Raw genomic sequence first — 23,255 nt, 5'->3', positions numbered from 1 at the left:
AATGCATTTTTCCCAAATAATAAAATCCAAAGCACTGATAGTTTACAGTGTATGTTTAAACAGTAAAAAGCTAAAACTAGAACTAGAAATGAATGAAGGTTTCCATAGGAAATATACAAAATATCTTTTCACACTATCTGCATATCACATTAGCTATAGACATCACAATGTATATAAGAAAACTTTCTGACTTAATATCCTGACTAACTAGCTTAATTACCTGATGAATATGGGAATCTTAAATCAATTATTTATTACAATTTATATTAAATTTTAATTTCACCATACTTGTATAGAACATAGTTTTAACAATTTTCTGTTTTTGTCATTTTGTGAAATGTATTGAGGAACAAAAATGGAAATGCCTGTCAACTTAGTATCTTAAATTCAAATCTATGAACTCAACATAATAGCCTACCAAATTTTGGAGAAAAAAAATTACAAAATCAAACACCAAAAATTATTTACTATAAACAGAATCTTATATGGGTTTTTCCATATCAAATGCAAAATAGGAAAACCCTATACCATACCAGTCAACAGCTATTTCAGTGTCAATTTTTAATCATTTAGGGTGTGTGTTTAATTTTTTCCAGGCTGATATGGATATCAGCCAATCAAGCATTACCACTGCATGAATTTCAACCCATTGAACATAAGCAGAAAAATATCATTTTTTACTTATTATATGATAATAAATGTCATTATTTAGTGCCACAATGAAGGCAAACCATGAAAATTTTCTTGTTTACAGAATCAACAATACATGCATAACAAATAATGAGCACTAACATTACAAAGCATTAACGTTCAATAGAATCATCATCATAGAATCTATATCATACTAAGTAACCATGAATATCAGGGTAAGTACTCATAATTATGAGTACAAGGGTAAATACCCAAAAATTATTAGTACAAGGGTAAGTACCCAAAATTACCAAAGTAATGAGTACAAGGGCAAGCACCTAAAATTAAGGATACTTGAACTGTAAACCAACTTATTTTTAATGTTTTTTTTCACTAAATTTATGAGTAGAAAACACCATGAAATAAATCATTACGAGCAATTCCCTTTTTAATAGAATATATCTCTCAGAATACTCGAAGTAAAAAAGTATGAAATTAGATAGATGTTGTTTTACTGACTAAACCAAAAAAAAAAGGGAAATTTCCGAAATCTGAAGTGAACATACAGTAAAAAGGAACTGGAAATTCCTAATTTGAAATATCTAAGAAAATCATGTCTCAATTAAGATTGACATCCCAAATGGCAAAAACAGATATCAGTGAAAAAAATTATTTGGTTTACTATATAATTTTAAAAGTGGTTAGGTTACATCAACTACCTGACAAACAATGATGAATGCTGATACCTGGTACAGCTCTACATTACTCTATATGGCTTCATTGCAACTATTGCTAGACTGCAAACATTTTTTTTCAGAGTAGTCAAAATGCATTGACTACATTTACGTGTGATATATAGTCACTGATTATTTGTGATTTCATATTCAGATGATACAAAGGTTACACTGTTTTGAAATAGCCTACTGCAGGTTATTCTAACTTCAATTTACACATTTGACTCAGACTAATGAAAAGTCTTACTAGTTCCAGCTCTTTGTTAAGTCAGTGTCATTTTATTGTATATACAACATATATATATCTAAATTATATGTGGATATAGTTGTTTTTCACATGTATCTGTACTTATATATCAAAACACCTCTATAATTGACAAATCAAACACACCTCTCTACAATGACCAGAGAATTTACATAGAACAATTCATTTTTCAACAACAACTATATTTAAGAAGCATTTTTTTTATCACATTGAAGCCAGTTTAATCAGTAACACATATAAGTTGCAACTACTTCTTGGTAACAAACCATTAAATTCAGATTTCTGACATAATTAAAATATTTCAGGAATTATTCAGAAAATAAATTTCAGCCTGAATAAACCTGGTCTAAATACATAAAGTAAAGCCAAACTGTTCTTCCCTCATTTAAAGTGTTTGAAAAAAGTTGCCTTACAAAGAGACAAAATTGTCTCTATTATTTTATTTAAAAAGCTTTTTAAATAGGCAAGGAAGAATTTACTAAAAATAGCCTATAATAATTTGCAAATCATACTTTCACTGAGGGTCATTTCCACTATGGTTTCTTGCAATCTTTACCCCCAATGTTGAAAGTGGTAGCTATACAGCATTCTATATGAAAAAGGACTGCAAAAAACGCTTTAAAGCATAGTGATGAACATTTGTATGGCAAGAACTCAATATGATTACATTTCTGGCCATCATTTTTGCTGAAAACTGCAAAATTATCAGGTGTTTAATAATAAATAGATTTAAAGGGGTTCAAATTCACTTTCAAGAGTGGAAGGCCCTGGGTTTTTCAAGTTTCAAATCAATGGTCCACTTAAGAAAAATCTAAAGTGTCATTTAAAAGGATTGAAGATCCAGGACCCATGTAAATGGTATTTAAAAGGTCCTAGGTCAGATATTGAGTTTCCCTGGTACTCAAACCACCTGGAAATATATCTAAACAAAGAATTTGTGTTGACAAGTAATACAAATGCTAAAAATCTGTGATATTCTATTTTTAGCCCTTTTCTGGAGATTCCCATGAATTATTTTTAGCCCTACTCTGGAGATTCCCATGAATTGCAGTATGATCATTATTGATACATTCAATGCTTATTCAATAGTTTCTTTGATACACTGGAAGTACAAACTGAGTCAGAACCGATTTAAGCCACAACAAACGTAAGCCTCAGAGCAAATTTGATGCAACGAGGTTTATTAAAAACACTAATCAGAAATGTCATCATTTCTCTTGTAGTGACAGTTTCAAAATTAGCTCCAGCTCTTCCTCTTCCTGTTTACGTCGCTTTGCATCATCTTCTTCCTGCTGACGTGAAAGTTCTAGAGCTAAACGAAGCTGTTCATCAGCATCATTAATGTCTGGCACACTGCTAAGTTCTGGCTGAGTTGTAGTAGGTAGTCCATTACTCTGAGACATAGCCAGGCTATCAGCTATTGCTCTGTAACACCAAAACAAAAGAGGATTCAAATTATTGACTTACAGCACATAAAATGATAATGTTCAGGGAAAAGTGTTAATCTTCCCTTGATAAATGGATAATCACCTTCGTACGTGATTGAACTGTATAATTTAAACTTTCCATCAATATCTATTGAATTGCCTGAGAGAAGTTTAAATCACCTTAATTGTTCAGGAAGTTCAAAGGTGACTGATATTCAATCAATAAGAGGGCAATTTTATTCCCTGATCAAAATCATAACCATTGTAGGTGCTATAAGACCAGAGATGAGGTAATTAAACAAAGCAGAAATTGGTAAAATCAGAAATAAGTAAATAGTAAAAAAAAAGAATCGGAATGGTAAAATCCAGATTTCAATTAGTGGAATTCCTCTAAAAAGTGGAAAAAAATCATCCCTGTAATACAGTCTTATCCAAATACTATGGATGTATTTTTCCCCATGCTGAGGTGTATTTTCGCAGGACTCAACACATTAAAAACTAAAACCTTGGACAGACAAACTGACTTAAATTGTACCTCACTCTTTTCAAGAAGAGGATATAAAAAATTGTGTATAATAATTACATTTAAAATTAAAAACAAAGCTTGTATAATAAAAATTTACTTTTAACTCTCTCAAGTGTAGAAATATTATAATTCTATCAAAACTGAATCTATACTTAGTAAGTTTTCATGGTCAAAATGCTGTTATTTCGTTGAGTTTAAAATTCATGGCCTCTTAGCTTTCAATAGGATGAGTAAGGAAAGAAGAGTAAATACCTTAAATGATGAGTGGGGAAAGAAGGGTAAATACCTGACAGAATGAGCTGCGGAAGAAAAGGTCAAAACCTTACAGGATTAGAAGGGGAAAAAGAGTAAATACCTTAAAGGATGAGTAGGGGAAGAAGAAAAAACTAATTTACAAGAAAAGTAGAAGAAGAAAGGGAAAATATCTTATTAGGTGAGTAGGGGAAGAAGGAGTAAATACCTTGCAGGATCTGTAGGGGAAGAAAGGGTAAATACCTTGTAGAAAATTTTACCTTTGAAGTAGTCTCTCCTCTTCATCCCTGGGTCCACCAGTCACTGGTACAGGAGGGGGTCTGATATTATTGAGGGCCTCCATAAAGGTGAGCTGCAATTGAAAACACGAGAATGTAAAAAAAAACTATAGGGTTAGGGTTAGGGTTAGGGTTAGGGTAGGGTTAGGGTTAGGGTAGGGTAGGGTTAGGGTTAGGGTTAGGGTTAGGTTAGGGTTAGGGTTAGGGTTAGGGTTAGGGTTAGGGTTAGGGTTGGGTTAGGGTTAGGGTTAGGGTAGGGTTAGGGTTAGGGTTAGGGTAGGGTTAGGGTTAGGGTTAGGGTTAGGGTTAGGGTTTGTTGCTGTAAAGCAAATCAATGAAAATCATATGATATCAATTGTATATGACGTTTTACTTATAATATAACATCATCTTAAATTGGAATAAGAAGATATTTATTTATACAGAAAACAAATTTAAACTAAAAATACTGTGAGTAAACTAAAAAAAGATACCCAGTGCTTCAAATGAAGTTAAATATATAATCTGTAAGTTCAATTATCTCCCTTTGGAGACCTCCAACAGCAAGAATATTCCTTCTTACACATCTTCATATGATTCCAAACCATCTTATAAAATTTCATCAAAATCACTTAAGAGGTTTAGGAGGAGTTGTATCTACGTAGTTTTAACAAATGATACCTTTAAGTTAGACTATCCTCATAAATAATGAAAATGCAACAGTACCAAAATGAAACAAGCTTATTTTGATGGAAAAGTACCAAAGTATCACGACTTATAGTAAAGACCAAAAAGCATGATGTATTATTAATTTTGTGTAGGATCTACGTATGGAGTGCAGTGTAAGTTCTACTTCATGTGTAAGAGTCTATGTATGGAGTGTAGTGTAAGTTCTACTCCATGTGTCAGAGTTTATGTATGGAGTGTAGTGTAAGTTCTACTCCATGTGTAGGAGTTTATGTATGGAGTGTAGTGTAAGTTCTCATCGATGCAAAAAGGCTCCTATACATTTTGTTTTTAATTTTGTGACTGATCTCAGGAAAATTGTCTTCACATGTTAAATACAGTAAAACCTGTCTGAACTGAACCCTGAATAATGAAGAAACTAGCCTTAACCAACCTTGAATAATCCAGAAACCTGTCTAAACTAGGTCTCTTTACATCAATTTTAATGTATTTTGAACCTTGGGAAACTGAACACCTGTTTAAACCAAACAAATTCTAAAGTCCAAAATGGATTTAATTTTTTTAGGTTTTACAGTATTTCATGCTAAATGTATAATACATATACATTGCATATGTACTTAACTCTACTACCTGATCATTTTCTGTGCCTCCATCCATAAGACTTTGCTGTATGGCAAACTGTAAGAGTTCATCATCTTCATCTCTTAATCTTTCATGGTGACCATCACCTGCAAATTATCAAAACTTAGGGAAATGTAACCAGCACATTTTTAAATCTCCCTTAAGAAAAGAAAAAAAAATTCACTACATTTTTTTTCGGGGAAAGCAACTTTACTTTTAACTAGAACCATATGTGCCCATACAAATTGATATCTAATAGCAAACATGAAAAACCCTTTTTGGCAAGGAAATTAGGATGGAGGGATACAATATTGGAAGGAAGAAAATTTTTAGCTATTATAAGGTCAATCTTTACACATTTTGGAAGGATTACTATAAACATACTAATACTGCAGTGTACTATTTTTCACTATTTACACTATTTACACTATGGGCACAAAAGTACGAAAAAAAAGTATCCATTTTTAACATTATATAATGCTCATAATTTTTTTAAATTGTGAAAATTGATACATATGAAAATGTGAATTTGATAAAAAAAAAAACAAACAAACAAAATGTTTACATTTATTATTATGACTTTGGTAAACAGCTCCAAGTTTTCCTCCTTCCAAGATTGTACCTCCATTTTAATTACAGGAAGCTGAAAGATTCCCAAAAGTATCAGTACCCATTTAGTTCAAGGTTGTTCTATTACTTAAACATACCAAGTCTGCTATATCCACGGGGAGGATCAAAACATGCCTCTTCAACGACACAGCTGTCTATCCCATCATCCTGAATCACAGTAACGCCATCTACAGACTGGTCTAACGCATGAATGTTACCAAAAGTTATCTTAGCATTTAGTACATGAAACAGAGGGATTTCTGAAATTAGGAAAAATTAGAACTTAATTATTAAACTGGAGGATTAAATTTCACAGTATACAGATTCTTATGCTCTTTAAGCATATAAACATTAACAAAGATGTTGATGAACAGAAGTAAATGTGAAACCACAAAAGAATTTGCACAAAATTGATGTTTATGCTGCATGCTTAATTTTGAATTACAGAATGCTGCTGAGATTAAGCTGACAAGAACTGTTTAATCTTCAGTAATACTGAAAGGCCATCGTTAACATAAAAATTATTATTCAAAATATCATGAAATATCATGTGACATACGTACTACATTTTAAAAGGAGAATTTTAAAGTAAAAAAACAACATATTGAACAGACTTGATTTTATGTGGTCAACAAACAAAGCAGCAATTGGTAAAATCGGAAGTAAATATACAGTAACAAAAAGATATGATGGTAAAATCCAGATTTGAAAAAGTGGAATTCCACTTTAATGCGGAAGAAAACCAGGTTTGTTTGAATCACAAAAGGCTTTTCTAAAATTCTTAAAACAAAGATGATAAAAACTCAACGTAACATGCCAAAGTTACAGTAATTATCTATACTTATTATTTATAACCCCCGCTTTATAAGTGGGAGATATTAGTGATACAGGGTATTTTTACCTATTTTAACAGGAAATCCAGCGGGTAGCTGCAGAGTTATAAAGTCTCGTAACTTTTTGAAATGTGCATTACTCGCAGACATGAGATCTATAATCGGAACCACCTGCTGCTGTAAAGACAACGGATAATTTTCACACAACCACAGCGTAGCTTTGAATTTCTGAGTTTTAGTGGTTTGGTCTAGTGGTCGACCAACATCACGTTCACCTAAGTCTATAACAGCACTAAAATATTCCTCCTTTGTTATTGATGTTGGATTGTATGACATTGATGAAAGATCCTGAAATTAGTAGATTACATAATTAGTTTATATCAACATAACATAGCACCTGTTGTCGCCCTCAATTCATTCACATGAAACATGTACAGTCAAACCTCGATGTGTCAAACTCAGAAGAGTTGAAATCTCAGATAACTTGCCAATATACCACCAACTGGTTAAATGGAGTATATAATACTTTTTCTAAATATTTTTTTACTTTTTTATATCTAGCTTATCATTACCTATATCAGATAAGCTTAATTAGTCTGACTTTATGTGTTATACTGTAAGTATTACCTAGTAGAAGTAAGAAAGACATCTACAAAGTAGTCACTAGGCATGCATGAATATACTTCTTTGGGGTAAGGGTTGGAATAGAACCCCGTATATAAGTATATAACTAACCCTCACTTAAGAAGTAAAGGTCTATTCTGCATGATAATTAAGAGTTCTGATTGACCAATTTCTACTGGTTGTAAAAAAATTTTTTATCTGTTCAGGAATAAAACAGGGTTAGTTTCAGTGTGTTGCATGTGTATAGCACAGCAAGGAGGACTCAGGATATTCTCAATTTTTTGCCATTTTCTTTGTAAATGAATGGAACAATTAATGGTCTTTTTAATAATTTTTGACATGAGTTATAATACAGGTGCTATCACTGTTACAAAGTACTCACCCCATTTGAGGCTCCTTGTTTTTTATTATGCTCCTCTGCTACTCCCAGAAAAGATTCCAGAGGAGATTTGGAGTTTTTACGACTTTTTAGTTTATCCTCCTGAGAGAGATGTTCAGTTCTAGTTTTAGTCACTAATTCTACATTTGAGGCACTGAACACCTAAAAATGCCAAAAATATTTGGGTTAAGAAAATCAGCTTATTTGAACAGGTATATAACTGAAATTCATATCAGAACAAAATAATAGTATATGCTACAGACAATCATAAAATAGATGGCTACCAGTGCTACAATTAAAATGTTACTTTCTACATTTTGTTTTATCCTTGGCATAGAGTAATAAATACTTGATACAAATGTGAATGTACTTGATAAATGTTGTTTTCTCATAATTGGAAAAAAATATTATAAAAATTACTACATGTAAATTTCCTAAAACAGTCTTTTTTTTAAAGCACAAAATGAAAACTTTCCTCTGTTTCATTCGGCAGAATATAAAAAAAATTAGGACCGCACAAACTGATATATAAAGATAATGGATATGGTGAATATGTTGAAGAGACAACATATACATGTATACATTAAAATACAGTACCTTGGCTTCATAAGTGTTTACATTTTCAGTTCTATCACTTCGCCAGCCCCAGATTCCGGACTTATTCCTAAAATATACAGCAAAATTACAACATTAATGCATAGCCAAGTTTCACACACACATTTCTTCTCCTTTTTTAGTTTGCTGGCATAAGTTAATATTCATACATGGAAGACACTCAGTCCCAAAAGTGGCCCCATTTCAAGAAGTTTCAGTAAAGATTTACGTCTCCCTCTGGAAAAATATTTTATGTTTTCCAACACTTTATCCAAAATAGAAGATAATATTAAAGTATATGTTTAATTTTAACAAAATCCTCCACTGTAAAAAAATGCTTCTCCTCAATCGATTTCTGTTAAAATCAAGCCCAACCAAGTTTTTATGGTTACTAACACTTCAAACCAAATTTGAAAGGAAACCAAACACAAAATGAATGCAGTGTTCAGGTGACAACAAAGGGATGATGAACAGACCATTCTAAAATATTAGACCCTCCTACAACTTCATTGCATGAAGAATTATAATCTCAAGCAATCTTAAAAAGTAGATTGTAAAAGTAAAATTCAAATAAATTCAAACTTACAAGCTAGTAACAAATAAAGAAACACTTTCAACATAATAAAAGACTTGAAAGTCAAAAATAATTATGTGACAATATTACCGTACTTTTTTTACCTTTCAAGTGCAATTTTGTGATGATAGTACTATAATTTTTCACATGTGACAATTGTACCATTATTTTAACTCATGACAATTGTATCATATTTTTACCTTTCAAATAATATTTTGTAATGATTGTACCATAATTTTACCATTTGACAGTTGTACCATTATTTTAACTTGTACCATATTTTTACCTTTCAAATGATATTTTGTAATGATGGTACCATAATTTTACCATTTGACAGTTGTACCATTATTTTAACTTGTACCATATTTTTACCTTTCAAATGATATTTTGTAATGATGGTACCATAATTTTACCATTTGACAGTTGTACCATTATTTTAACTTGTACCATATTTTACCTTTCAAATGATATTTTGTAATGATGGTACCATAATTTTACCATTTGACAGTTGTACCATTATTTTAACTTGTACCATATTTTTACCTTTCAAATGATATTTTGTAATGATTGTACCATAATTTTACCATTTGACAGTTGTACCATTATTTTAACTTGTACCATATTTTTACCTTTCAAATGATATTTTGTCTGTATCAACATAAGTAGTAACAACAGGATTTGTTAGTCTAGCACATATAGAATTTACAGAAGGGTCCATTACAGACATATCAAAATTCTCTGGTAAAATCTGCATTGTTTCTGAGAAAACTTCTTTTTTGTCATGGTCGACCTCCATCACAGTGGCGCTCCTCTCTGAAATTGGAAAAAGAAAGAGATGAAAGGATGAAAAGTTACTTCATTCTGTAGACTCTAACCACTAACTGTACCTATAGGTAAATTATAATGTCTATCATTATTGAGAGTCTTTACTATAAAATACATAATAATTTTGTTTTTTTTATAAAGAATACTTTAATAACTAACATTCTTTCATAAACTAATTTTATCAATTGCTCCTTGGAAGACTTCTATATTCTGCTATCTAAATGGTTAAATGACGGTATTTTAAGCACTAATTAAAGCTAATTAAAGCTGGTGCTGAAGATACCTTCATTTAACTTTCTTGATTGGAGAAATCAGTTATATCTAATTCATTCTTTACAATGTAAGAAGCTGTTTCTCTTCCATTTAATTTCACAACTATACAGGGGTGTTAATTTGGAGCTGGAAAAACACCCCCATTCATATGTTTGTTTTCAAGAAAAACAAACCCATTCATATATTCTACTACTGTGTAGCAGGGACTTCATATTACACTCACTGTGTGTACCTAACATCTTTTTGAATTAAGAGACCATTTAGGTCTCCAGCAGGCTGCAGAAAAGTAATAAATTATACATTTAATTTTTAAAAAATTGCAGAAAAATGACCCATTGATAAATAACAGCCCACTGACATAGAAAAGGGATAAAATTATGACCAATCATATATTTCAACTCTAGAAAAACAGACCCATTCCTGCAGCACATCTGTATATACTTGTATATAGGTAGTGACATGCCCCCTGTGATAACTTACCTGATCCTTTAAAGATATAACTTCTATTGCCTCTCTCCCAGTTTGTATTGTCAAACCCAAGTAATGTGGTATCAATCCGAACATTTGAACCTGAAATGATACATAGGGGTGATGAGGTTCAATCCATACCAATTCTTGATATTTTTATCAGGAGTCAGTACGCAAAAATACATTAAACAGATCGAGGAATTATTTACCTTTCTTTCAAAATTTCTATTGCTCTCTGTGTTATTTATTCCATTTTTACCTTTAAACAATTCACAAACTAACATTCGTTTTTAGAAAATATAAGTTTTTAAATAGCAGTCTGAAAATCAGACAGGAGGTGATTCATGTATGTCAAAAACCCACTGAATTCAGATTTATTTCTTGTTCAGAATAACACTGATTGATCACATAACCAGTCTTTATTTTTCATTTGGTGGTTGTACTTTTGAGATAAAAATCATATAGATTTGTATGTGAAATTAGCACTATTAAGAGTTATCACTCTTGATAGAGTTTGATTTGGTTGATTTTAGTGGGGGATGAATGTATGATTTTCCAAAAAGTGCAGATCTGAATGCAGAAATGATCAACATTATTTGAAAGTATATCATATGGAAACTGAAAAAAAAAAAACATCTTTTGTCTGGTGAGTTTTTCTTTACCAAGAATCACTTTACAATTGGCAATGTCTGAATTTTATGTGGACTGCTACTTAAAAGTTAACAGATATTTTTGCTGCATTGGATTTAAAGTTTTAGATTTTTGTTTTGTTTTGTTTTGTTTTGTGTTTTTATTTCATGCTGGTCATTTCAACATTAAAAATGGTATCACTAGAATTCCTATTTCTGGTAACATAAGATATGTTAGTAATACATGTGTATTGGCAAGTTCATTTCATACAAAACTTGTATATGGAAATATAAGTGCACTGCAAATAATACTTAAAAAAGACCCGTTTTATAGAAAAGTTTGTAAATATGCAAAATTAGGGCAAAAATGAGCTAACAATTTCCAAGAATCTCTCCCCCTTTTCCATAATACTTGGTATTTAATCTCTAATGGAAGAAAATGTGAAAAAAATGATGTATGCTACCCACTGTGTGGGTCTTCTATGGACACCTTAAATAGTGAATTAAATCCTGAATCAACCTACCACTTTTATAAACTCTGTATGTATCACTAGGGCACATTCTGGATACAAGAGGAACTGAAAGTAGAAATTCAATAATATACATGTAACTCACATTATTAAAGTGCATGTACAATGTTTATTATCAATATACACCATAAAACTGTCCAAACCAATAAACAATAAATAAACATAAATACCAAAAAAAAAACACAAAGGTTGCTCCACATTTACTAAAGTGCTGCAATATTCTATTTTCAGAAATCTGTTACTTTAATATGTTTATACATACAAGCCACAAAACAACTTATTTCTATAAAAAATTATATCCCTTTCCTCAGGATGTGGTACTATACATAGCTAGAAAAGGTAATTTCATCATTTTCACAATGAACAATTAGGAATGTCTATCAAGGGAACTGAGAATACAGCAGAAAGCAACAACATATACTCCAAGGACACAGACTAGACAGGCAAAATAGACACACATAACAAAGAGCATGATATAACCAAAATAACACATACAAAGAAACAAAAGTAAATGAGCAACTCAGACTCCACTAAAAACTGAGAGCATGGTCCAGGTGCACCGGTAGAATCCTTTGCATTCTAGAAACACCCGGCGAGTTGATCATACAATTTCACATCCAGAAAAGGAAAACTGTAACAGTGAACAAATCATATTTTATGTTTCAGATGGATACACCATAATGATCCACAAGTTCATGATGACGACCATAAAACTTCTGTAGTGATGACTTTCATCTTGTAGCAACATAAACCTGTTCTAGCAGCCACATTGTTAGAAGTCTAGCACGATAACAAAAATCCATGTAGTTTTGGCAAGCTTTGGCATAACATATGAGTTTTGACATGAAAACTCCATATGCAGGAGACAAGGGACATATAAAGTGTCAAGGACAAAACATAAACTTACTATAAGTAGAACTGTATCATGTAGACTTGCCACAAGTCCCCCTCCTTAAGTTTTAAAATAAATTAAAAAGGTCTATTGATTGCATGCACCCTCTAGCAAATTTACTAATTGTTGAATGAGAAAGGGTCCCTCTTTTACAACATTTAGTAGAGGAGTTATCAGACAGAGATCATTACATCGATATTCAGTGTCATATACAATAAGCGGGGACTTGTGTTCAAATGGTTAAAGCTTTGGAAAATAATTATCACATAAATAAATTTAACATTTCTGTGTCTGTCAGTCTGTAGAAAGAAATATACTTACCCCAGCTTGTGAACTCCCATTTCATTTCAACATAAAAGTCTGGTGACTGAAAGTAAATATAAATATTATGTGTTAGTCCCTGGAAGAATCAGGCAGTAGGTGAAAGATAGTATAAAAAAAAACATCATTTTTATAGTGTAATATGATTATTTTCACCATCAGAATCAAAGTAAACAGATAATATTTCCATTTCATTGCTGGACCACTGAGTTGCAATTTCATTGGAATGCACTGAAAATGACAATTTCAATGGCAGGTAATTCTGTCAAAAAACCTCATTCTTCTAAGATTCTATTAAAAAATTTCTGAGCATATCCAATGATGCAGTGATCAAATAATGGTCTTTTCAAATAAAGAAAGCATCCTTGAGTGAAATCATATTGTCAGATCAGTGGGGTTTGGTTTAGATAAATAATTTGAAAACCTGCCTATACCAGACACTTTTAAAAGAACCTTTATATCAATTTATATATATTTTTAACCAAACACCTGTCTATACTGAACACAGAAGGGGTTTGGTTTTGACATGTTTTACTACATCATACATCATGTAAAATCTAGTTATGAAATATCATCATTTCTGTTGCTTATTTCAATATTAAGTAAGGATATCACAAGTTTACACTCATTATAATACATGGTAAACATATTTTCATCCACAGGGACTAGATTAAGGGTCAAAGTGGTAAAATATTAAAAAAAAACCTTTCAAACAACATTTTAGGACAATTTTGGTGATTTTATGCATCCAACTCATGCACTCAATTCCTTGTGGCCCAAACCATGTTTCAAAATTTTTTTATGTGAAATAACTGCAGAATAGATGGAATTTTTAAAGACTTCAGAATTCTAGTGTATCATGAACACTGTAAGGCATAAGCTTATCATTCAAGCTTGATGTATTTGTATACAGAATATTGAATTTTTAAAAAGAGGATGAAACAGGTGTAGCAACACCATATGAAATATTTCCTGTATAAAACAGATATACATTAAAAGTATACAGGAAGTCATTCAACAAACATTTCCACATACATGTACATGAAAAATAGGCAAACATTACGCCAACTTCCTTTTTAGCAAAAACAAAAAATTCCAAGTTAAAACATTTGTTTTTAAATCTTCTTCAATAACAATATGAAAAAAAAATCAAGATGGAAATTTTAAATTTTCATTCAATGACATCTGTTACATATCTGTAATGTCAGAGTAATCAAAGGAACCAAGATTCTAGCAGAAGAGTGTAATCCTGGGACAAAGACGAGACATGGAAAACAGACACACACAACAAAATACACAAAATAGCCAAAATAATACGTACAAAGCAACGAAAGTAAATGAGCAACTTGGACTTCACAAAAAAACTGGGAGTATGGACCAGGTGCACCAGTAGGGTAAGCGCCAAGTTGCTCATACAAGGTAAAGTCTGGGGTAGATTAAACATGAAAGGGAAACTTAGTGACTCAATGAACTAATCAGTTCTCAGGGTGCAGATGGATACACCATAACAATCAATGAGTTCATGATGATGACCATAAAACTTCTGTAGTGATGAATTCAACCTTGTAGCAACATAATCCTGTTCCAGAAGCCTAATTGTAAGAAGTCTAGCATGGTACAAAAAGTCTGCATAGTTACAACAAACTCTGGCATAACATATGAGCTGTGATATAATAACTATATACATAGGTGCTGAAGGGATGCTGCAACAGATGAAAGGAAAGTTGACAATACAGAATGAAAAGTCATCGCATTTGTTGTATAGATTGATCAATAGTTTTCCTTTACTACGAAATCCCCAAAACAAGGATTGTTTAAGGATGATACGTAATCTATATAGAGGAAACTGAGATCAAAGGATCTGGCTAAATGATGTTCCTTCCTTTGGATCAGGCTATATCATGCTATATAGTCAGCCACATAAGAGTGAAGGAATAGGTCAGAAAGTAGAGGAGCACAATTTGTTTCCATTGGAATGCCGACTGTTTGATGAAAATCGTGTCCACTATACAAATATGTTGTCGATAAAAAATTCCAGCATTTAGAAAATATCTGCTTCAATATATTTGGAAGATAATTTGGAACCATTTTTTTATAAAGTATGAGGAGTCTCTACCAAGTACTACATATTTAGGTGTACTGTCTTTTGGGGGTATAGATTTTAAAGCTATTGCATACTAATAATAATCTTGAATTGAGGGTTTCCAGAAGATCCTTGAATTTTTCTGGATCCAAGTTGAATTAATACCACTCTGAAAGTAACAAGTATCTTGGTAGGACTGAAGATCCTCTTTAACAACTGTGAGTACAGAAGTTAAAAGTTTTGAAAGGGGTTTGTTGGTACAGATCCAGCTATGTAGTGTTGTTTGTATGGATTCTTGTGGAGTTTAGGAATCCAGTACATAAAGTTACAACGTATGCCCTATCAATATAAACCTACACACTAAAGTTGAAACAATCATTCAACTGGGAGCAGAGATAATTAGACAGTGGTGAAATTTGGACAGATGAATATACCAACCACCCTGAAATTATGGCAGATTTGAAGTTGAGAAAACAAGAATCACAACTTTATTAAAACAATTTTGATGTTAATACTGTTGAATGCTATATATATTATATTACCAATTAAATATGTCAAATGGTTTGATTCTTAAAAAGGCTATGTACCAAAGATATTTGAGGAGACAAAAGACAAAGGCAAAGCACATACTTCTCTCAACTTGTAAAAAATTTAATATGATTTCGACCTTCTACCCATAGAACTGAAGTCAATAGGGCTATAATATTAACATTAAGCATGTTGATTTTTTCAGTTCTTTTCTCTGTACATAATTGAAATCTTCTTTAACTCACAGAGTTATTAAGTACATGTACTTCTCTGTCTAAGAATCAGGCAAAATGTGTTTAAGGTTTGGCACATGGATTGAAAAACATAGAGATTTTATTGCAATGTCCAAGTATTTATACTTCATAACCTGTAGAAATAACCCTCAAAGTGTTTGTAAAGTTTGTCTTTTTAAGATATTGGTAGGTCAAATTTAGTTGAAATGCACTATTGAAAAATTTCTCCCACACCTTTTCCCTATATAAGTAATAAAAAAATATCTAAGTCACAGATACTTCAGGACAAATTTAAATAGCTTTAGAGATGTTTCATAGATGTATTGAATGTATTTGATGCACAAAAAACATTTCTGAGAAAAATGATGTGCCACCCACTGCCTGATTCTTACACAGAAATGTAACTTTGTATGCTTACAAAGAAAAAAGAAAGCTAATACTATATTTTCAAATGATTACTAAATACTCTATTGTTTTGGTGGAGACACTGTGAGTCCATTAAACTCCACTTTAAACGAAGAGTGGAGAAATAGTATGAACAAAAGACAATAAATGTGACCATATCATGATGTGAACAAGGGGGTTATCACTAGGATCATAGGATCACATGAGTTCAGTGACTCATCACTATTTAAAACGGTGAGACCTAGGACCATAAGAGCATGTAAACACAATCTGTTTTTGGTATAGGATGTGACCTGGGATACACAGAGATATATCTTGACAAGTCCAATATAATTTCCATGTGTCCAGGACAAATACTACAACGTATTAATTTTTGCGGCAGCTAATTTTTGTGATTTCTGAAAAGTCAACATCTTCACGGGAATTTATTTTCGTGGTTTTCAAAGTTAAAGAAATAGTTTTTTAATAGTCTTGGCCTTGTGTGATTCCTCTTTGGTTCAGCTGTTTTACTGTTAATATTTCAATAAATTAATGACAGCCGTTGATACGACATTAACAAATTGACAAGTCCACATATATAGTTTAGTCTACAGTGTATTCTTATTTAAAACTAAGAACTCACTTAATTGACCAAGCCATGGCTAATTGTAGGGATTAACTTTTGACACTTTAATTGCATGTTTACCGATTAACTTTTCATTGACAGTTCTCAGCGTTTGTATTTAACTGTAATCTTTTATCGGTGATGCAATATTCTAGGAGTCCCATTACCCGTTACCCTTGGTAAGTGAGTTTTCAGGTTGGGAAAGTCCTTTGGAAGTCTTTGGTTACCTGTGAGGATGTCACTTTAAAAATATGGGTATGTTGAAAACGAGTCTTTACTTTCCCGACCTGTGGCAATTATTTCTGAATTTATTTCAGCAGAATTTAAGTTTTATTCGTTAGAAAACGTAATTGTTTTGTTTTGCTTTATTATTCATCACGATCCTATCAACCCTTGTAATTAGATCTCTTTTCTTCCATTGAAGTCAAACACGATCAGGAATGCGAAAACAATAATTTTCAATCTGAAAACAGTACGATAAGAAAATCTGGATTTCAAAATTTGTAATTTTGAACAGTTGGATAGTTTCTTTCATCATTATATATTTGTTTGCATCATTATATATTTGTTTGCAAATAAATATGAAATGTATTGAGGAGAGAGGGGGCACCTGAGTCTGAGAAAGGTGACTAAAGGGTAAAAACCCATAAAAATGTAAAAGTACCCATACAAGTTTTTATCATAGCTATGCCCAACAATGTTTTTTAAATACAATACTAAATGTTTGTATGGTGGGAAATTCAAAATAAAAATGGATCTCCATAGTTTTGAGTCCACATCCTCAAATATATTATCAGACCATCAGACCATGCACAGCCGAGTATGAGAGGGGCTCTTCTACCATGAAAAGCATCAAAACCCCAACCAGGAACAGGATGGAACAGGACACACTGCAGTGTTAAATGCAAATTAATCTTCTTGGTCCATCAACTGAAGAGTACATTCCAGAGAGGGATGTGAACATGTGGCTTACTACAAAGGGGACCAAACACGTGAAAGGACATAAAATTAACCCAATTTTATCTCAGCCACGAAAGCATGTCGAACTTGAGCCTGAGGATAAATAATGAAGAATCAAAATTGTTATTCCTTAGTTATCTAAGTGTATTCATTTATAAGAATCACATTCTCTGCTTCTTAGAAATGATTGCACTTGTTACCAAATCATGCTACACATATTTTGTCTTTGAAATGTTACTTTCAATGTGGGTAAGTTCATTTAAAGTCTGGGTAGTCACTTTTTGGAGGTCACTTACCCGTGGTAAGTCAAGTTGACAAAAAAAAATCCTAGAACACTGGTGATGACCTGTAGTGTGTGTTTGACACTAATATTTTGTTCTTTTTGTGAATAGAATGTTTGCACAGTATTGATTTTTTTCTTTGATGTGACAGGTACTCTGTGGCCATTGATGCAAATCATAAATGTAAACAAGATCATGAATTTAGAAATTACAACCCACACTCTTTTACCTTATACAAGAACTTATAATAGACTTAGTATAAATTCATACTTGATTGCATTGAATGATATGACCCTTACACAAAATGATGTTTCTATTAAAAATTGCGGAAACCATGATTATAGCGGTTAAAAGACTTGGAAAGTGAATATATTTTCACAGGTATTAATTTTTGCATTCTTGAGGCAACCACGAAAATAGCGAAAATTAGTACACTGTGAAAGTTAATACGTTTACAGTATAGGCCCCTTAGATAAATATCCAGAACCCTGGTAACCCAGTTATTTTGTTCATTGATAATATATATGTCTGATACCTCTTTCAATTTTTGCAGGAGCTCAGGAACACCTACTGTCCTCTTGCTATATCTTTGGTAGTCCCTATGCTTCAGGACAATCTGTACAAGTTCTGGATCACCTGTACACACAGCTTCATGAAGAACTGTCAAACACAATACAATATATTATCAGGTGCTAATGTTTTTTTTTACATCTTTAAACACATGTACATGTAATTTCATAATATATTCATAATATATTTATACACACAGGTTCACTAGGTACTATCAGGTATATATGTAACAATACAGACCAAGTTGTTAGGTACTAAAGATTTTATCAAATCAAATATTTACTGGATACATGTAAATAAAAGTTCAACAAAGAAGGCACCAGCTTCAAAATAAGTTTTGATCTTATTACATGTAATCTTGAGCAATGAAAGCACATGTATTATAATTTTCATAGTTTTGGTTAGACACAACTGAAGATTCTAAATTACATATATAATGTATGAATAAAGCAATGCTTTGCTAAACCATAAACATATACCTACATTTAAAACAGTCTTCACGAAATTTTTTTTTATCCTCAAAAACATACTTTTGAGAATTTTTCATACAGATATTACTGGCCTGTAAAATGGAATATTGACCGGCCCATCAGCGATTTTACCAGTCTTGTGCTTTGGGTACTGTTTTTTGTGAAGATTCAGCATTTTTTTCATACCTGAGCAACAGCCTTTGTTTGGAAGATTCAACATATTTAACATATAATGTACCTGACCAGCAGCCTTTATTCTGGAGATTCAACATATTGTACATACCTGACCAGCAGCCTTTATTTTCTGCATTAGCATTAGCTCCATATCTTAACAGGACTTTAGCACTCTCTAGGTGACCCAGACAGACTGCTAAATGTAATGGTGTCCTACCCCTGGGATCTTTCAGTTCTTTATCATGCTTCAAAATATAATTAATGCTTCAATGAAGTCAAACTATACATTTTCGCGATTTGTATTTACTTTTGAAAGTTGCAATTAACAGAAAAACTCCAAATCACTATCCTTTATTTTTCCTGTCACAGTTGTTCCATATGTACATGTACATACAACTGTGATGCAGTTACAAAGTATGTCTTACAGTGTTGCTCAATAGTTAAAACAAGAACTTTGAAGTTTGTACTTTCTGTCAAACTGTTCCACATGATAATGTGATAGTGATGAAGTTATTTTGTCCTACAGTGTTTCACAATGGTTTAAACAAGAACTTTGAAGTTTGTACTTTCTGTCAAGCTTCTTTAAACCAGTAAATACATTGTACATGAACATGTATGTGACTGAGGAAAATAAGTTGCAAATCTGATTTGTTAAAAAAATTCAAATGATACATAACATAGGCAGTTGCAAAACCCATGGTTTAAATCTTTACTGCATTTGCTAAAAATGGATGAATTCTACCATAAAAATGCATGTATCTTTACAATATTTTAGCACAATTTAGCACATTTCATATTGACCACTTGGGAAACTTTTATCAAAGCCTAATGCTACATGTACATTTCTTCCTATTGAAGCTTTGAAATGTAGTCAAAACACCTGCTAAACACAACGCTTCAAAGACCTGTATGTTATTTTAAATCACAACTCCTCGGACATGATAAAAAAAAACTTACTTTTGGTTTTGGTAAAACAAGGCATTCTTTTCCAAACATGGAACTGTCTTACCGATAAAATAACAAATCTCTGGAATACCTTTAAAATCCATGTTATTTAAAAGAGAACTTACTAAAAACTTTGCTCTCACTTAAGGCAAATACCTTCCACATATTAGCAAAATTCTGAACTTTGATTAAAAGGATTGTTACATAGATTACAAATTTTCTAACTTTTGTAAACAGAAAATTGGCAGATTTAGAAAAAATAGGATCATTTAGAAAAGAAGTACCAAATATAACTCACCTGAAGCAAAACCATTTGCTATGTTTTTAATGCATAGCAAAAATGGATCTGGAAAGGTTTATTTATTTTGACTTACACGAAGGAATGAGAGCCAAAAATGAGACATTTGTGAACTTGCCTGTCTAAAACTGTTAACTCATTTTATATATGGTATACATTAGTATGTCATAATTTAACAACAGCCAGTTGTCATGGCAAATTATCTAATGGCATATAAAACTATCTTGATTCACATTTAATTGCATCAATAAGGAAGAAATTAATCACTGAAAATAAAAATCAATAACAAAATGATTTTTTAAACTTACTTCATCCTTCGCTAATTCTTTGTCTAATTCGCGAAAGTTATTGTCCCAGACTAGCCAGTGAAGCGGATATTGCTCCCTCAGCGTCTTTGACGACATTTTACGGTAATGATGGTCTTAAATTCATTGACAGTTCATTTGACAGACGATGAAAGTGAGTCACTTGTTGATTTCGAGAGAAGCCAGTTTCCGGAGCTAATTTTACGACAATGTCTAGATTAAAGTTATGATATAATAAATGATAGTTTAATTTAAGATCGAAATTGTTTCAAATAGACGATTTCAGTACTCAAAAACATCTCATATTATTAAATATGAACAGAAATAATTTTTAACGACATTACATTTTTTTTTACATTAAATACGAAAATAAAACATCGTTACGAACATATATTAGATTATTGAAGATTTTCAATCATCTACAAATAATTTTAAATCAAAATTAGAAACATTAATATGATATATTTTTTATTACATTGTCTTATACGAAACTAATAATTAGAATGAAGCAGAGTTTTTATGTGATGAATCTGTGACCAGTCACTGTTTTGATTCTTTTTATGCAGATTCTTACTCATCTGCAACCGTTTTCATGTCCAGAGTAAAAGGAAGAACCGCGACAGAAGTGTGCGCGGACTGCTCTGCGCCAGGTGAGCTTTAAAAACTCGAAAATTTAGGATAATCTTAGTTCATTCATTTGTTTTTGTTTCTCTCTCCTTCCTGTTTTCTGATTGGTACATTATAAATTCCAGCTTCCACAGCTGATATGGTGTTTAATCTCGATGAATAAGGTGTTTTGCCTTTTTTTTAGATTTATGTGTTTTGAGTTTCAGTTAACTATTTTGATGATCATCTGTCAAGATTAAGTCACACCTACTGTGAAGTTTAGTCTTCGGACAAGAAGTCAAGATAATGTATTTTTGTGACTCAAACTTTTGATTTTGCGTACTCAAGATGTAAGCACCCTTATAAATGTAAATGTAGCATGTCAAGACCTTGTTCATGATGCACGTATGTAGGCTTTAGCAGTTTAGTGTATGACTTACTTGTACATGTATAATGATGATTTTAGGCCTTGCCTATTAGAAACGGACCTACATCTTCATGTACATGTACATGTATGTGTGTATTTGTACATCTCAAATCATGATTTTGTTGATGATTCAACCATAGGTGCAAATTTGTTATCGATGATATCTCAACCAACTAGAATAGGCAGTTTTTTAGAAACCTGTTCCCATATCTGCACTACTCCTGCATTAAAAAATTAACATTCACTGCCTAACGGTTTACATTCTATTGTATGTACTTTTAAATGGTACCATTTTGAGCCATTCATGTTTCAGAACCACTACTTACATGTTTATAGGATGTCCCTGACACTGTCTTTATCTTAGATTAAATATTACTAACATACATGTACTGTACATGTTTTCATAGTCTAAGGTCCTAATTACAAAAAAATAAACTTATAATTTATTGATTTGTAACAAGCTTTCTGGTTGGTTGGTTCTTTTTGAGCAAACCAGGTTATCTTGTATAACATGGTTGGTAATATAAAGTCATTCATCTAGATTAGTCCGCACCTCACAAATTTAATAATCCAAAACAAAATAACATTTTGATTACAAATCAATTACTGTTACCCATTATTCAAATTATAATGAATGTTTTGTAATGTTTTGAACAAGTCTTACTCATTACTCATTTTATGAATTACTTCTCAGTTTATAAGTAAGTGTCAACTGCTGCAAACCAGGTTATTTCATGTAATGTGTTAAAAAATTAGAAAAATTCCATAAATATTAATAAAAGCACTAAAATTGTATCCATTGTATTACTGTACAGTGTAAACAGCACTTCCAATTTACAATATGACTGGGATGAGCTGCTGGAAAAGGTCACCTTTTCATACTTCAAATTCTGTGATATGGATAGGAAAATCGGACTTATTATACATATATATGATAAGGCTGATATTTTATGATGGGAATACAGTGTATATGATATTATATGTATAATATCACACATGCTGCCTTGGTTAATTTGTAATTTATATATCTGAATTTGGGTATCAGACATCATGTCAAAAATGATGTGAATGCATAATTATTCTGTTAAAAATTTATTTCAAAAGCATCAACAAGTGTCTTGTTAAACATGTACAATGTATATGTAGGTTATTTCTTCATGTATAACAATGCATTGTATATACATTGTATGATTAAGTTTACATTTTGATGATCCTCAATATGTTACTTGTGAGATTTGCTCACCATTACATGAAACTTAAGGGATCCCCCGAAGTTGATAACTTGCTCAATACTTTTCAAATTCAAACAATTTCATATTTTCCTAAAAGACCAACATTTTGTAAACTATTATTGTGCATTGAAGAAAGGGACCAACAAGAATTAATCTTCATGTATCCCCTCCAAACCCCCCCCCA

General features: G+C 31.8%; 2 protein-coding genes across 2 annotated transcripts in view; one reads left to right on the top strand and one right to left on the bottom strand.

Annotated features, from left to right (window-relative positions):
* Positions 1-1,794: 1,794 nt before the first annotated feature.
* On the bottom strand, positions 1,795-21,017 carry LOC148606174 (ankyrin repeat domain-containing protein 13D-like). Its single transcript, XM_088544560.1, has 14 exons — positions 20,810-21,017; positions 19,368-19,503; positions 18,580-18,704; positions 12,951-12,996; positions 11,732-11,785; positions 10,591-10,680; positions 9,642-9,825; positions 8,442-8,508; positions 7,848-8,006; positions 6,910-7,189; positions 6,107-6,268; positions 5,409-5,506; positions 4,095-4,186; positions 1,795-3,054 (listed from the first exon to the last, which is right to left on the bottom strand). The coding sequence occupies exons 1-14, from the start codon at positions 20,903-20,905 to the stop codon at positions 2,838-2,840; spliced, it is 1,806 nt and encodes a 601-aa protein (XP_088400686.1). The 5' UTR covers positions 20,906-21,017; the 3' UTR covers positions 1,795-2,837.
* A 282-nt stretch (positions 21,018-21,299) lies between these two features.
* Positions 21,300-23,255, top strand: part of LOC148606173 (ARF GTPase-activating protein GIT2-like) — a 40,184-nt gene continuing 38,228 nt past the window's right edge. The window contains exon 1 of the mRNA XM_088544387.1: positions 21,300-21,456. Coding sequence (XP_088400513.1) covers positions 21,399-21,456 — 58 coding nt within the window. The 5' untranslated portion in view covers positions 21,300-21,398. The remainder of the gene's footprint in view (positions 21,457-23,255) is intronic.

This window comes from Perna viridis, chromosome 9, assembly GCF_037379345.1.
Source record: "Perna viridis isolate PV_CMFRI_1.1 ecotype Kerala chromosome 9, ASM3737934v1, whole genome shotgun sequence".
Classification (NCBI taxonomy): Eukaryota; Metazoa; Mollusca; class Bivalvia; order Mytilida; family Mytilidae; genus Perna; species Perna viridis.
The sequence above is the reverse complement of the archived record's forward strand: the minus strand, read 5'-3'. Positions and strand labels throughout refer to the sequence as shown.